This window comes from Acomys russatus, chromosome 17 (assembly GCF_903995435.1).
Source record: "Acomys russatus chromosome 17, mAcoRus1.1, whole genome shotgun sequence".
Classification (NCBI taxonomy): domain Eukaryota; kingdom Metazoa; phylum Chordata; class Mammalia; order Rodentia; family Muridae; genus Acomys; species Acomys russatus.
The window spans coordinates 799,167-814,172 of NC_067153.1; the positions used below are offsets into that span (position 1 = coordinate 799,167).

The 15,006-nt window shown below is 40.3% G+C and overlaps 1 protein-coding gene across 1 annotated transcript in view; it reads left to right on the top strand.

The window, feature by feature from the left end:
* Positions 1-15,006, top strand: part of Cpq (carboxypeptidase Q) — a 324,103-nt gene that overhangs the window by 244,080 nt on the left and 65,017 nt on the right. Inside the window, exon 6 of the mRNA XM_051159454.1 lies at positions 8,078-8,279. Coding sequence (XP_051015411.1) covers positions 8,078-8,279 — 202 coding nt within the window. The remainder of the gene's footprint in view (positions 1-8,077; positions 8,280-15,006) is intronic.

Genomic DNA, 15,006 nt, shown 5'->3' on the forward strand with positions numbered 1-15,006 from the left:
TAAAGTTTTACCCAGGCTTTTCCATAATTTTTTTGTCCTTGACAACACATTGTTAGAATTCATCTCATGTGTGGTAACCGGTTAGTGTCTGCTGGTGAGCTCTGGGCCCCTGCAATGTTATCTATGTCTTTGTAAATGACACCTTTCACAGGTTGCCAGTATGATTTTCTGTTAAAACTAATACATTTCTGCAGGAGAAATGAGGCCCCATTAATAATCATAGTGAGCTAGGCATGAAAACTAGGTCTGCCCAGGGCAAATACAGATGTATGGTCCACTCAACTTCTTCTTAATAGCTATTAAATAAACACATTTTTCTCCCTGAATAAACATCTCTATTAAAATAAGCCTTAATATTTTGTCTTTTACTTTAGTTGATGACTAATATATAGGAAATCATGTTATAAAAATAAAAGGTTTCTGCGTCTTTTAACAGTGTCCTTGTGGACTTTAACTATTTATCCAGTGTCCATCATTACAAAGAGTCTCAAAATAAATCCCCACAAAAATGAGTCCCGGAAAAATCACTGCTGAGTTTTTCTTTTCCAAATTCTAAGATTGAGACCTTGGTCATTGAGACAAGTGCTCTACCACTGAGCCTTGTACTCAGCTCTCTTTTTACTTTCAGACATGTACTTTTATTTTTATTGATTGACTCATGCGCACACACCACATTTGTACTCACAGAGCCTAGATGACTGCATTAGATTCCTGGAGCTAGAAGCACAGATGGTTGTGATCTGCCTTTGGGTTCAGGGATCCAAACGCTGATCCTCTGGAGAAGCATCCAGTGCACTTAACCTCTAAGCCACCCTTTCTGTGCCCTACCCTCTATTCTTACTGAGACAGGGTCTCACAGAGTTGCCCAAGCTGACCTTGAATTTACAACCCTCCTCTTTCAGGCTCCTAAGTAGCTCCATTACTAACATGTACATGAGGCCCCAACAGCAGCTATTTTAAGGAGCTAGATATTTGCTTTCTTTTCCAAGATAATGAAAGCTCAGTAAAGTGTCATTCTGTCTTCCCACTTCTTCAGCAGCCACAGCTAGAGCAATGCATTGTCCTCAAGTTGCCCGTGGAATCCTGTCTAAAATTCCCCGGTTGCACCTTTCCCCAGCAGTATTTATGGAGTTTCTCATGCATGCTGTTATTACACTGGGAATGCATCAAAGATACGCATAGTTTTGCCCCTTGTCTCTTCTAGACTGTTGAGCATTTCTTGGTTTTTAATGTGGCCTTAGGAACCTTACTTGTAGGAAACCTTGAGTTTTTACATAAGCAAAAGAAGGAGAAAACACAAATGGAGTAAAGTACAACAGGTCAGCATATTAGCTAGGGCTGTGGAGTACTCATCATGAAAGGCTTGGAAAGAAATGAACCAAGAGCCCTGGCTTTAATTTGTTTTTCAAGAAGCTTCAGATCCACTCCTGCACTTTTGAAGGTAAAGAAGGAAAAGAACACTTAAAAATCATTTCTCAAAGCTGTATTTCTAATCTTTACTAATATTAGTAAAAGTATGTGAACAAATAAAGCATATGGAGATGCTATCACAACCAAGAAGTGTTCATGTGCGTCTATTTCCTAAAGAAAGGAAGTTCATGAGCCGAGTAGTAGTGGCTTTGGACTGGATTGATTCTTGAGTATGAATTAGTCTATTTTGAGGGCAAGAAAGTTATTATGATGATGATGGTTATTTGTAGTTGTTAACTTGACTGCATCTGGAATTAACTAAAACTCAAATGATTGGGAATACTTGTGTGGTATTTTTCTTAATTAAATCATTTGACATGGGAAGACCTGTTTCTAATCTAGATCTTTGAGAACATTCACCTTTAACCATACCTTGTCCTGGAAACCTACATAAAGAATATGGAAGAAGGATGCTCTCTCTTTGTCTGCTTGCTCTCACCCCCACTAGCAGGTCCAGTCCTTCACTGGCATTAGAGCCTACCTCTTCAGGATTCCAGTGTATACTGAAGACCAGCTGAGACATCCAGCTTCATGGACAATGGAACAACTGGACCTTCCACTCATAGGCAGTTATTGTTGAGTTAGCTGGACCACAGCCTGTAAACCATTCTAATAAATTCCTTTTATATATGCATATTTATACACAAATATATATGTATACACAGAGAGAGAGAGAGAGAGACAGAGACAGAGACAGAGACAGAGAGAGAATCAGGTATTCATTCTATCAGTTCTGTCCCTCTGGAGAATGAGGAATAATACAATTATTGTATTTTTTTTATAAAATGACATATGTGGCTATAAGAAACTGAACCCATCTGTCATCTGTAATCTTAGAAGCATTTAAAGACACAGGCTTCACAACCAAGAGCTGTCCAAGAGAAGTTGAATAGAAAGTGCTGTGCTGCGTTGCACACCCACGTCATCAAACACAGAGCCATGCCTCTTTCTCCCCTTAAAAGCCTGGTGTTAAAGGAAGTAGTCAGTGGAAGGAAGTGCTTATCGCTTTGGGAATTCAGTTCTAACCTTTGAACCTGGAAAAGTCAGAAAGTTGGGAGAGATAGGTAGAGACTGGCAGAGTAATGGGGCATAACGGCTTTGAGAGAGAGAGGGCAAGAAAGCTGTCCTTAGGAAGCCGCTGTATGGAACATTCTATAGCTGCATATAGAAATGAATATGAAGCCAATGACATGAAATACTGTGTCAATGCATGGTACAGAGTGAATCAAAATGTCACTGTGGGATCTCGAGTCCCATGACTTTCATCAGCTCTGTTGCTACATCAGTAATAAAATTACAGACTATGGTGAATGGCATTAATATGACATATAAGCCCTCTTTAAACTGATTTATCAAATACTCTAGATATGTCATTCTTTTCTCAAATATCAGAATGAATAGAGTCCTGTTTTATGTAATTAAAACATATCTTTTAGCTGATATTCATGCAGTATTGTTAGCCTGCTGACTTGTTATGGTTGCCATAGTGACATTTACGGAGCAATGATATTTCTTAATACATGTAAGGGCTACTATCAATGGACTTTGATTAGAAAAGATGAGAATCCACTGAAATCTAAGGTGCTTCAAATAATATTGTAAAAAATGGAACAATGTCCCACAGTTGAACGCCTCTGAGCACACACACAGAGTGACAGGTGTGGGCTTGAGGGAGCTGTTCATTCTGCTCCTGTCTCCAGCACGATGAGGGCTAAACTGCAATAGGTGCCTGCAATTTTAGTACTAATGCAACATACCCAAGCCTACCCATTTACTCAGGCTTCAGCTAGTTTAGCTGTCAAGTGAAAATAACGTATGGCACCTGACCTTGTCATCATTTTTTTTTTCCTACCTCCCCACTGGGTATCCATGGCTGTTCAAAATCAAATGCTGGAAACTGTCAGAAACACAAAGTTTGAGCTCCAGGATAGACCTGACCAGAAAGCAAATCCTGCTCCCGATGCTCTACAGTAAGACATGCGTCTCTACCCACCCTCCACCAGGTTTGGATTGGAGCTCTATCAGGAGCCAGTGCCTTCCATCTTGGAACCAGGGTTCCTGGTGATTGCAGATGATTGCAGCACAGGAGGGATGGTTTGCTTTTAGAACCTTCTTTGGGCTTACCACTTCACCAAACAGTGTTACCACCATCATCTGTGACACATTTACAGCCAGAGGTGGTATTAGGGCTGACTGCTCCATGTCAGTACAGGCTTAATCTTCTTTGAAGCTTAAAGTGAGGAGGCCACACTATTAACTCAAATAACTAGGAGGCTCCTTCCTTTTCACTTGACTTGGGGATTTCAATATCACTTTAAATAAAAAAATAAAGATATGTTGAAAAGGGTGGGGAAATGGCCATATTTTTTTCATGATTTTCTGGTAAATTATTTTCTCTATGCTATGAGAAAGTTAAGTCTTAAAACAAAAAATGAAACTAATTTTGGGGAGAAAAGGAAAAGCTATGGAACATGGGCCTATATTTTTTTAAAAAAAAGAATTGCTGGGAATTTTATAAAAGCAAAGAATACACACATCATCCTTGTGTTTATATTATAAAGCAAGCAATTTAAAACATTTAATATGTATTTTCAACAGTTTTCTTCTTTTTAATCTTGCTTTTCCACTGAAGAATGCTAATTGTTACTAAATTGGTTTTGGCTGAGTTGCTTAACCTTTAAGAAAAAGAAAACGAATAAAGAGAAAAAAAGTGTAGGTTGTGACTGTAGCTTATGATAGTTGTGAACCCCTGCAACCCTAAGCAGATGGTAACTGATCTGAGGACTGCTGCTAAGAGGTCACAGATAGCATTCCTCTTCTTTGGGTTGTATACATTGGATGTTAATGAGTGTTCATTTCCATAGATCCCGATACACAAACAAAAGCTTGTTAAGAGAGCAGTGAGGATTGCAGACTATATCCTAACTTATCCTTGGGCTGTTTAGACTCTTCCTCTGGATGTCCCAGTTTATTTCCATCAGAGTTGGTCATCTCAGCAACCATTTTGTCTCAGGAAGTAGGCTTTTCTCTATGCTCTGTAAACAAAGTGACAGAATGTCTGGCTCCACGTGCTGAGAAGGGGGCGGGTTCACGGAGCATGGCTTTGCTCCCTGTCACTAACGGTGACCAGCTTTCCCCACCAACACCAGCTACTCATGTTAATGAGGATGTGTGTGACAACACATTCCTGAGTGAAAGCAGTTTATTCCAGTTCCTTTGTTCAGAGTGATGCTACAATTTAGATGCCAAAACTTAGATGACTCCATAACTGCAGAAAAGGTAGTACAATGTATAGTGAGTGATTTGTTTTCTTGCATCTTTATAGGAAACATATGGCAATGTTTATATATGAGTAGAAAACAATAGCATACTGCTATCAAGTTAGGAACAGCTAATGGAACCATACCTGAATGGAAAGCAAGCATCTTTCTACTATGCCAAGATTCTAGTTTGCTACTATCTATACACATCCTGTTTTATTTGGCTTGAAGGGAAGTTTTATTATTTTAGGCTTTGATTCCTAATTGGAAGGAAATTGTGTAGCAAGATGTTTTTATTTGTGTTTTCACTCTTCTCTGTGCTTAATTAAATTACTCTATTAGCAGAGATAATAAATTCTAGCCGAGTAGACTTTGTATTATGATCATGCAAAAATTAAAATCTACTTATCCTTAATGACATTCTTTGTATTTCTGACTTAAAAGTAAAGACTTACGGCTGGAAAATTATAAGCGGCCATCTGGAGATGGGACACCAAACAATGAAAGGAAGAACAGGGATGTGCTCCTACCACACACTTTTCTCCATGGCTAGCCCTAGGCAAGGTTGAGGACACCTGGTAACCTGACTCAGCCTCAGTGCTTGCATAGACTTGTATAAAGACTATAGTAGCTTATCTTAGCACCCATGGGACGAGCTGTAAAGGATTTCACACAATGGCTGGCTTGGAGGAAGTGCTCCCCAGGAACTGACTGTATCATAGTCAGCAGACAGGATACTTTACCCTGGCACCATCCTTGAAAATCTGAGATGCTCAGTGCTAAAAAGAGAAAAAGCAGTGATGCTGCTGTTTATCAAATGTTCCTTGTGTCTAAAACCAAACTACAGCTTTTCCAAACTGGATATGACTATCATCCCTGTTTCACTGAAGAATAAACTAAATGTTTACATCAAATGCCAGATGCACACAGACAAAGATTGGTAACCGTGAGATCAAACTCACACTGGATAATTCCGAAGCCTAGGCTTTTCATCTCTTATGTCCACAGCCTGTGGCACATTTATTTACATCAAGTTTTGAGTGTCCATCAATATCCTATGTCATTTCACAGTGACATTCCAAATTTCAACATTCCTGTCTCCGGGATTTCCATCTTTTTGCAATTCAAGAAACAGAAAGCATTTAAGAGGTGTGCTAGCGGATTTAGTCAAGGGGCAGCTCAGGCTTCATGTGGGCACTCTAGTAAGAGTAGCAGGGCCTGAACCTGATGTGGACTCTGTTGCTGGCTTTTTTATCACTCGCCCATGGTGGGACTGCCTTGCCAGGCCACAGTGGAAGAAGACACATTCAGCCTTAATGTGAATTGGTGAGCAGGGATGTATGGGACAGGGGAGGGGGATCCACTTATCTGAGGAATAGAGGAGGGAAAGGAAAAGAGGGAGGGATGGTGTTACTAGTATGGGGCTATGACTAGGACAGTGAATAAATAAATAAAGTAGCAAAAAGGAGACTAGAAGCCCTGGTAAGCTGCACTCATGCAACCACTCTTACTTTGGTTTAAAAGAGGCTATAAGTCCACACTCAAACTTAGGTAAAAGCATTTGTCACATCCTATAGACAGAAAAGGCAAAGCTCAAGGTGTGTTGACACGAGGAGAGACGGAGTGGGTGGTAGGTCTTCTTGGGTAGTCAGGAGTGGCAATTGCTGTATAAAGGATGAAATACAATGATCCCAAGGTCATGTCCACCTCACCAGGGTTCTGTTTAGTGTCAGGTATGGGCACTAAAATGCCAACAGGCTTCACTTTTAACCTAAGCAATGCATAGTTAAGAGCACTTCGCCAGCCTTTCTTCTTGGAAACACAAGAGCTGCCTGCTCTTGGGCAATTCTCTTTTCATTTGCAAGATCTATTATAGTTTTACTTTTCTCCTTCCATCAGTGTTTGGGGTAGAGGCAGAGCAGAGATTAAAACTTCCAAATTACGTGTCCACCTGCTGACCTGGCATCAATACACAGTTAGATGAGCCCTTAATATGGGGTATAAATGAAAATATATTACACATTACTATTTCAAATAATAATACCATGAGGCAGTATCTGCATCCTACAGAAAAGATAGTTACATTTATTATAGGAACATTGAAGTTTTCACTTATAATTATGCAAAAACACAACTATGAGTAGGATCATGTTTTCTTAACCTTGGTTAAAATTTTTTATTACTTATTTGAGAATTTTGTATGATGTGTTTTGATCATATTCACCCCTCCTCTACTCTTCTCAGATCCATTACTCCCAACCTGTCTTTTGATTTTCTTTATCTAAACCAATTTGTGCTGCCCATATATCCTTGAATGTGTAGGCTTCCCCTGGACTTACTTTATAGAAAACTATTTTTCTTCCAACAGCTAACTATTGCCAATCACTCCGAGACTAGGGATAGAATTTGATGTTCAAATCCATTATATATGCCAAGATCTGGTCTGATTTGGGCTTGCACAGGTCTTGTACCTACTGTCGCACTGCTGTGCATTCATTTGTACTACTGCCCTGCTATGTCCGGAAGGCACTGTTTCCTCATAGCCACCCTCTGCCTCCGCCGGCTCTTATAATTTTTCTGCCTCTTTTTTGGCAATTAACTCTGAGTTTTGGAAGGATGAGGTTTGCTATATTTGACTTAGGACTGATAATTCTGTCATCTTTTATCTTCTTCCCCTGGCCTGTGTTACTCGCCATCTTGAGCAAATGGAAGCTTCTCTGTTGAGGGGAGAAAGATGCATTAATCTATGGCTACAACAATGCATCATTAAAGTCAGTCTAATACTACGTCAGTTTACCAAGTTATAGTATCAATTTCTCCTCAAGTGGCTATGACTTGTCTAACAAAGGTCCTTGGCCTGATAATGGCATTGTTTGTCTTTCATCTTCTGGAGTAGGACTTAAACCAGAAAGTAGCTGGTTGTTCTTATGACATTGTGCCATTATTGCACAAGTGGGCATTCTCTTGCTAGAACAGCTAGAGTTTATGTTACAGTGTACATAGTTGGGTAAGAGGGATGATTACTTTCTCCTCCTGCAAAGTACAAAGAACATTCTAGTACAGTGTTGCCTTAAGCAAAGTGGTTCAAAAACTACTGTTGCTAGTAAGAATAATTAAGATTTTATTACATTCCCTCCATTATATTTTTTGTAACTTTCCAAGTCAACTCTTAGGTTTGGCTAACCTCAGGATAGGAAATTATGTATCTTAGAACCAACAGGAAATACACAGAGTAGATATTGATCAGAGTAATATTATTTTGACAGCAATCTGTAGGAAGATAATTATTTGATAGCACAGAAGAAGCATATGGGAATAAAACACTTACCTTTTTAAATTTTGTTTAGGCAAATGCTTCCAGGTACAGTCTGGTGATGGAGTCTGACTCAGGAACCTTCTTACCGTCCGGGATACAGTTCACCGGCAGTGACAAGGCCAGAGCTATCATGAAGGAGATCATGAGTCTGCTGCAGCCCCTCAATGTCACCAAGGTCTTTAGTGGTGGAGAAGGAACTGATATTAACTTCTGGATCCAAGCTGGAGTGCCTGGTAAGACAAAAAACGAAGGTGATGTTGCTGTATGCTGTCACCAATAAAATAAAATCTCTATTTGAATGTCACAGTCATTACTGGCGGCAACCACTGGCGTGGAAGTCCTATGTTTTTATCACTAAGGTATACTCTGATTATTTTCATAACTTGGATGACAGTGGTCACTTTGCATTTGCTTACCCTCTGCTCTTCACTCTCTGAGATCAGCAGTGAATGATTCTATAACTCAGCCTATAAATCTGCTGTTTGAGTTTTTTGAATTTTTAATATATTTTATTAATTTATTCATATTACATCTCAGTTGTTATCCCACCCCTTGTATTCTCCCATTCCTCCCTCCCTCCCATTTTCCCCTTACTCCCCTCCCCTATGACTATGACTGAGGGGGACCTCCTCCCCCTGTATATGCTCATAGAGTATCAAGTGTCTTCTTGGTAGCCTGCTATCCTCCCTCTGAGTGCCACCAGGCCTCCCCACCTAGGAAGCGTGGTCAAATATGGGGCACCAGAGTTGACCCAGAAGCAGAAAGAGTCAAATGTTATATACTCACTTATATCTGGACACTAGCCCAAGGGGCATGTCCCATGAAAGTTTTCATTTACCAGGAAAGTGGGACAGAGGGGAGGACATCCTATTGGGACTCTAGGTGAGAGAAGCAAGGGAGAATGGGGAATAGAAGGATCCAGAGGGTCCTAGAAACCTACAAGAATAGTATGATAGGCAGATCTGGGCCCAGGGGTCCTGCTCAAACTATGGCACCAGCCAAGGACAATACATGGAGTAAACTCCAAACACCTACCCAGATCTAGCCAATGAACAGGGGAGTGGAGAGTGGGGACTGACTTTCACACGAACTCTGGTGCTGTTTGATTTTTATTTCTTTTTAAAGCTATATGTTTGGTGATCTTACAACCAAATACTGAAAAATAAAGAAGGCGGCAGTCAGTGCTGCCAATAACCTTGTATTCTAGCCCTCTACTAGGAAAGCTTCACTTACGCTAATATTGCTATACCCAAAGACTCTTGTACCTGAACTTTTACAATGAGAGATTCATTGTTTGAGGGTAAGATTCTTCCTTATAATTGTCTTTGTCCTTGATGCTTATGTTAAAAGCTTGGACAGGGAGCTGATAAGATGGCCCAGTGGAAAGTCACCTGCCATCAATCCTTGAGACATGCTCTTAATCGGCCAGACACACATGGTCAAAGGAAAGAAAAAGTTCTCATAAATTGTCCTCTGACCTCAGAATGAACACTGTAACACATTCAAGACCCTCCCTCCGCACACACACAAATAACAGAAAGTGGGCATAAACTGGTTTGCCCTGATTAGTGATTTGTGATGTGACTTTCCTGAAGAGAAGTCATGAGGACAGGGATAAAATTACAAAGTGCAAATATACCTAGGAGTATATGGGAACAGAATTCAAAAACATAAATTAATGCTGCCTCACACATTTTCCCAAGACTCAACGTCAGAGAGTTAATAGTATTACAACTACATCCATAGTCAAAGAGACCATAGACCCGCCTACAGATTGTCCTGCATTTGTGTTATACAAATGGGGAGCCTACTCTTTGAGCTCCTTAACATTACTCTTTCCAGAACTCTAGTATGTCATAGGTACAAAAGCAGAAACTCTGGGTCCCACCCATGCCACTTTGGTTCCTACTCAAAAAGCAGATTTCTCCAACAGCTGCACAGATTTAAATTTTAAAGAAATCTCACTCTTAAGATACTGTGGGTTTTAAAGGCATATTTTAGATTTGGAGATTTACACCAATATCAATAACTAAAAATTAGAAGGTCTTTCTTTTATTGTAATGGAAGACTCAAATTCTGTCCATTTGTCCTATGCATATTTAAACAAAAACTTGAAATTCTCAGCAATCTATATTCCCATTGAGAATGCACAACGCCTGGGCATATATAGATCATTACACATATGATCTCTGGATATCTAAGAACAGAAAAGAAAGCTTGTACTGAGTGGTACAGAATCATTTGGTCAAAATTTCCATTTGCTCAGTGAGCCTGTAGCTGAGAACCACCACGCCAGCTGCTGTAAGGAAAATGATAGTGGATCAGACTAAATTACACTGAAGAGTGACCATGAGTGGCCAAAGAGCAGAAGGAACTAAGATCTACAGTAGAATTGAGACAAAAAACATTTATACCACCACCCCCACCATCTTGTTTTGCTGTCTTTGATCATGAGAGCTCCTTGCCTTTTTCTTTCACATGTCTCTGTTCCAGAGAAATTTATCTGTATAAAATGAGAAGGTAGATTAATTACCTTTGTATAAGGCAGTGAGGTACCATCCCTCTTGACCTCAGCAAAGTACGCATGAATTTTCACATAACAGAGTGGAAGCAGAAATTTGAGCCTGTTTTGGTTGTAGAATCAGTAAAATGCACAGTATTGAGCTTCCACAATTCATGAGGCCCCTGATCAAGCTTCCTCTAAAATGCTGTCTTGAATCTGACACCACTCTTTGGAAGCCGATACAATTACCTTTATTTTAAGGATGGGATACAGACTCAGAGGTCTTAAATAACTATTAGAAGCCAAAGTCAACCAGAGATCAGGCCATTTTGGTGTCGAGGCTGGTGGCCTTTCCGCCCACACCACCATGTAGCAACACAGAGGAGTCTGGAATGCTGAGGTGGTCTTCCCAGTCTCGGGCAGTGTCTAAAATGTTTATCTTATTCAGCTTGTGCTTATGCAAAGGATTTCAGCCTGTTGTTGTTCGGAATAATTTACCACTGGAAGCAAGGAGTTTGTTATTGTAAATAACTGCTTATTCCTCCTCACATTCCTTGTTAGCCTCCTCTCTCCCTCAGGTCAGCACATTTTCTATAGCGTCAGTGTTTCATTTTGGGTAACTAAATGTTTCCCTGGATTATTTACTGTTTCATTTATAGTATTATGAGATGGAAGCACAATCTTGATGTCTGTCCCTTGATAACATGAAGCTATCTTTAAAACAAATACTGTTACCTGTGTATGTGTGTGTGTTCCTGTGTGTGCATGTGTGTGTGTTTGTGCACATATGGGTATACTTGTGTGCATGTATGTACATGTACATGTGTGCATGTATGTGTATGTGTGTGCTGTGCATGTGCGCACATTTGTCAAAGCACTCATCTGAAGATCAGAGGACAACTTGCTAGGAATTGGCTCTCCTCTTCCACCATGTAAGCAGCAGAAACTGAAGTCAGGTCTCCAACTTGGCAGTAGATGTCTTTATTCACTAAGCCATCTTCTAGCTCTAAGCTATCTTTTGGTTTTCTCCATGTTGAGTTTTTCCTGGAGGAAACAGTGGGACTGCTCATATTGTAGCACTCAGGATATTGAGAAGTTCCAGAACTCTAGAAAAAGACGATAGTCATAACTGCTCTGAAGGGAAATGGAAATGACCATCATTTCTACTGCATGTGTAATCTGGCTCCTGATAACCACCTGCCCTACAGATAGGAGTAAAAAACACTGGTTAGATGACGCGTTGCACCTGTCCAAGCTCTTTTGTTCTTTTTCTCTCATTTCTTCTATTGATCCAGTAAATGGCTATTGGTTTCCTATGTGGCCTACACTTGCTAAATATCCATAATCTGAAGTGGCGACTTGATGATGAGCCTCACTTTTTAACTGCTTAATGTATGCTTAATAGAAAGAAATACTTACTGAGAACACAGATTGAATTAAAATTCAGCATGATTTTTCTTTGAAGAAAAGTAGGTCAGCTTATGAAAATGTCATCTTTGGAAAATCCTGGGCTGACCAGGTTGAAATCTTTAATGGGTAACAATCCAACTGATAAACAATAGACGCTTAGTTAGAAAGAGGTTTAAAATAAAGTGCCATGGGTATACTTTTCCACTCAAGGTCTCTCCTGAAGGTCTCAACCCTCACCGTTTCCATGCCTCCTCTAACGTCACTACTCTTCCCTACCCTTCAGCATTGTCTTTATTCACTCGTGATCATGAATCCTTCCTCGGCCCATAGCGTCCTGCAGCCCTCTGATTTTCCGTAGTGCTTTGGTCTTCATGCAGAGCCTGGTCCTTTAGTCACACACACAGCCTGCTCTGAGGTTATTAGGAGTTTGGGAGCTCCTTACACCCTATGCTCAATGATCATTTCTGCAGCTTTAAAGTCAAGTCTTTCTATTTCTTTTAACATCTCCTACAGATTTTACCTGACTCTGTCAATGACAATATAAGAGCGACATTACAATAACTTCAGGCTCTAAACCAATCTATTGGTACCAGATAGACTCTGATTATTGAATGGTCGCTTGTTTCAGTGTGGGTGGGCTTTCGGTGACAGGACAAAACTTTTTTTTGTTGTTGTTCTGATTGTTTCAGTACTGGGGCATATCGTTCTCACTTGCTCAAAAACATCCGTTTGAAATGTCTTTAAAAAGAGAAACACACAACGTGAGCGCGCGCACACACACACACAAGCACCTCTCACTGTGGCCTAAGAGAATGAGGCCCCTCTTATTCTATATCCCCCAACAGGTTTCATCTTGTGCTACAGGACCTAAGCCGCAAACTTTTTCTACTGTATTTGCTTATTGTAGGGTGTTCTGGGAGGAATCCCAGGCATTGAATATATGTTCTGCTTTATAGCTGTCAACTATATAACAGAAGATACAGTTTTCTTTCTAAAGTTTGCTCATTTGTAAAGTTTGCTCATTTGTTACTCAGCGTCCTAACTAATCACCTGCTGTGCGACACCAGGGAGTCAGAGATGAATATAGACAAAGTCTACGCCCTTGAGCACCACATGGTCTAGTTAGTGAGCCTTGGTTAGCACATCTGTAAAGTGTAAACAGTGCCCTGCAAGTCTCAAGTAGGCATTTTCCTCCTCTGTCCTCTCCCTCACAGATTGACATTACAGTCCCCAACCTCCACACAATTTAGACCATGCCAACACATACCTCAGGCTGTGTTCACTGTGAATTGTTCCTGCATCCTAAAGCCTCTTCCTCAGTTCCTCGTCTCATTATAGACATTCTCTTAGCAGAAGTCACTCGTTCCCAGGCCTGCTTCAGCCACACTGACCTGTATTCCAAACTCCTGGCCCCTTAATCTGGTCACTCCATTGTAAACTTTAAGTTGGAATTCCAACTAAAAGTTGAGATGCTTTTATCTGGAAAATTAAACAGAAGATCCAAGTCAGAGGACACTAAACACATTTTTTAAAATAAGAAAGCCAGAGTGAGGGCTTACAGAGAGTTTTTGCTTTTGCTTAATTTTTTCTACCTTTCCAGTCCTGGGGATGAAAGTGAGGGCCTTTCACAGGCTCTAAAAGGGCTTCACCATTGACGTCTGTCCCCAGCCCAACTCACAACTCAATTTAGTTTTCCAATCATACCAAGCGTCCTGTTCCTTTCCATGTTTCACCCTGCCCTCCTTGGCATGCTGCGGTTGCTCAGCGCAGCATCTTTCCACACTGCATGGTCATGGAAGAGAGAATCTTTATAATTGATATCCCTTTTCAAAGTGAGGAACTCTTTCAAGAATTAATAAAATAGTCTTTCTTCCATCACACTGATGAAAAATTGTGACTTCTGTCTTGGGCTAAATTGTATCATACTAAGGAAACATGGTAGTACAACCAAGATTGGTGAGTATTGATCAAATATTACTTCCTAGCATAAATGGGACCCTTTTCAGTAGTCTTTGTGAAGCACCGTTTCCTGATATATAAGGAAAATTTTAAAGATGAAGATGAGGGTATCCATTGAGCAAACAGTAAACAATGACAATATGTCTCCATTGCATGAGCCTCTTTCCTTCATTTTGCATTGTTTTAGATAACTCATGTGTTAGTTTCTTTCATTTCTGTCCAGACTCTACTGACATACAAAATATACACATTATTCAGGATTTTTCATACTTTCAGTCTTCCTTATTTCTGTCTATTGCCTCACATCAGCAGAACTAAACTAAAACATTCTCTTTTGACATTTCCAAATGTCTTTCTTCTGAAATCCTCCAATAAAGCAGTCAGCAAGGACACAACTAAGTATGCTCATGTAAAGAAGGTTCAAGGTTCACTGTCTGGATCCAAGATACATGTTTTCTCATCAACAAGTGGAACACAGCACCCAGCATGTCTGTGTCCCCAACTGTCCCTAAATGGGAAATGTTGCTCGAAGAGGTCAGTGTTCTGAGTTGAGGGGTTCTCACATCTACGAGAACATTAGAAGGGAAGTCTCTTCTTTCTTCCCCCCCCCCCTTTTTTTGGCAGGTGGGCTGAGGGGGTTGTTGTTTCAAGACAGAGTTTCTTGGCCATCCTAGACTCACTTTGTAGAACTGGCTGGACTCAAACTCACAACAGTCCTCCTGGCTCTGCCTCCCTGAGTGCTGGGATTGAAGGGATGCGCCACCACACCAGGCTGAGCTCTCTGATTTGTGGCAGAAGTTCTCAGTCCCTGTGTGGAAATTTTACTCAATAAGCATGACCTAAGTATTTAGCATAAGCTAGGCATTGAGTAGAAGCTGAGGATAGATAGCCAGATCTGTTCTACTAAAGACTGAACTAAAGGAGTGCCTATGGGAGGAAATACACTGTTACAAAAGACTAAAGAAAAATGGTATGTATGTGTATATATATATATATATATATATATATGTGTGTGTGTGTGTGTGTGTGTGTGTGTGTGTGTGTGTGTATACACATGTATGTATGTATATATGTACATTTTATATGTA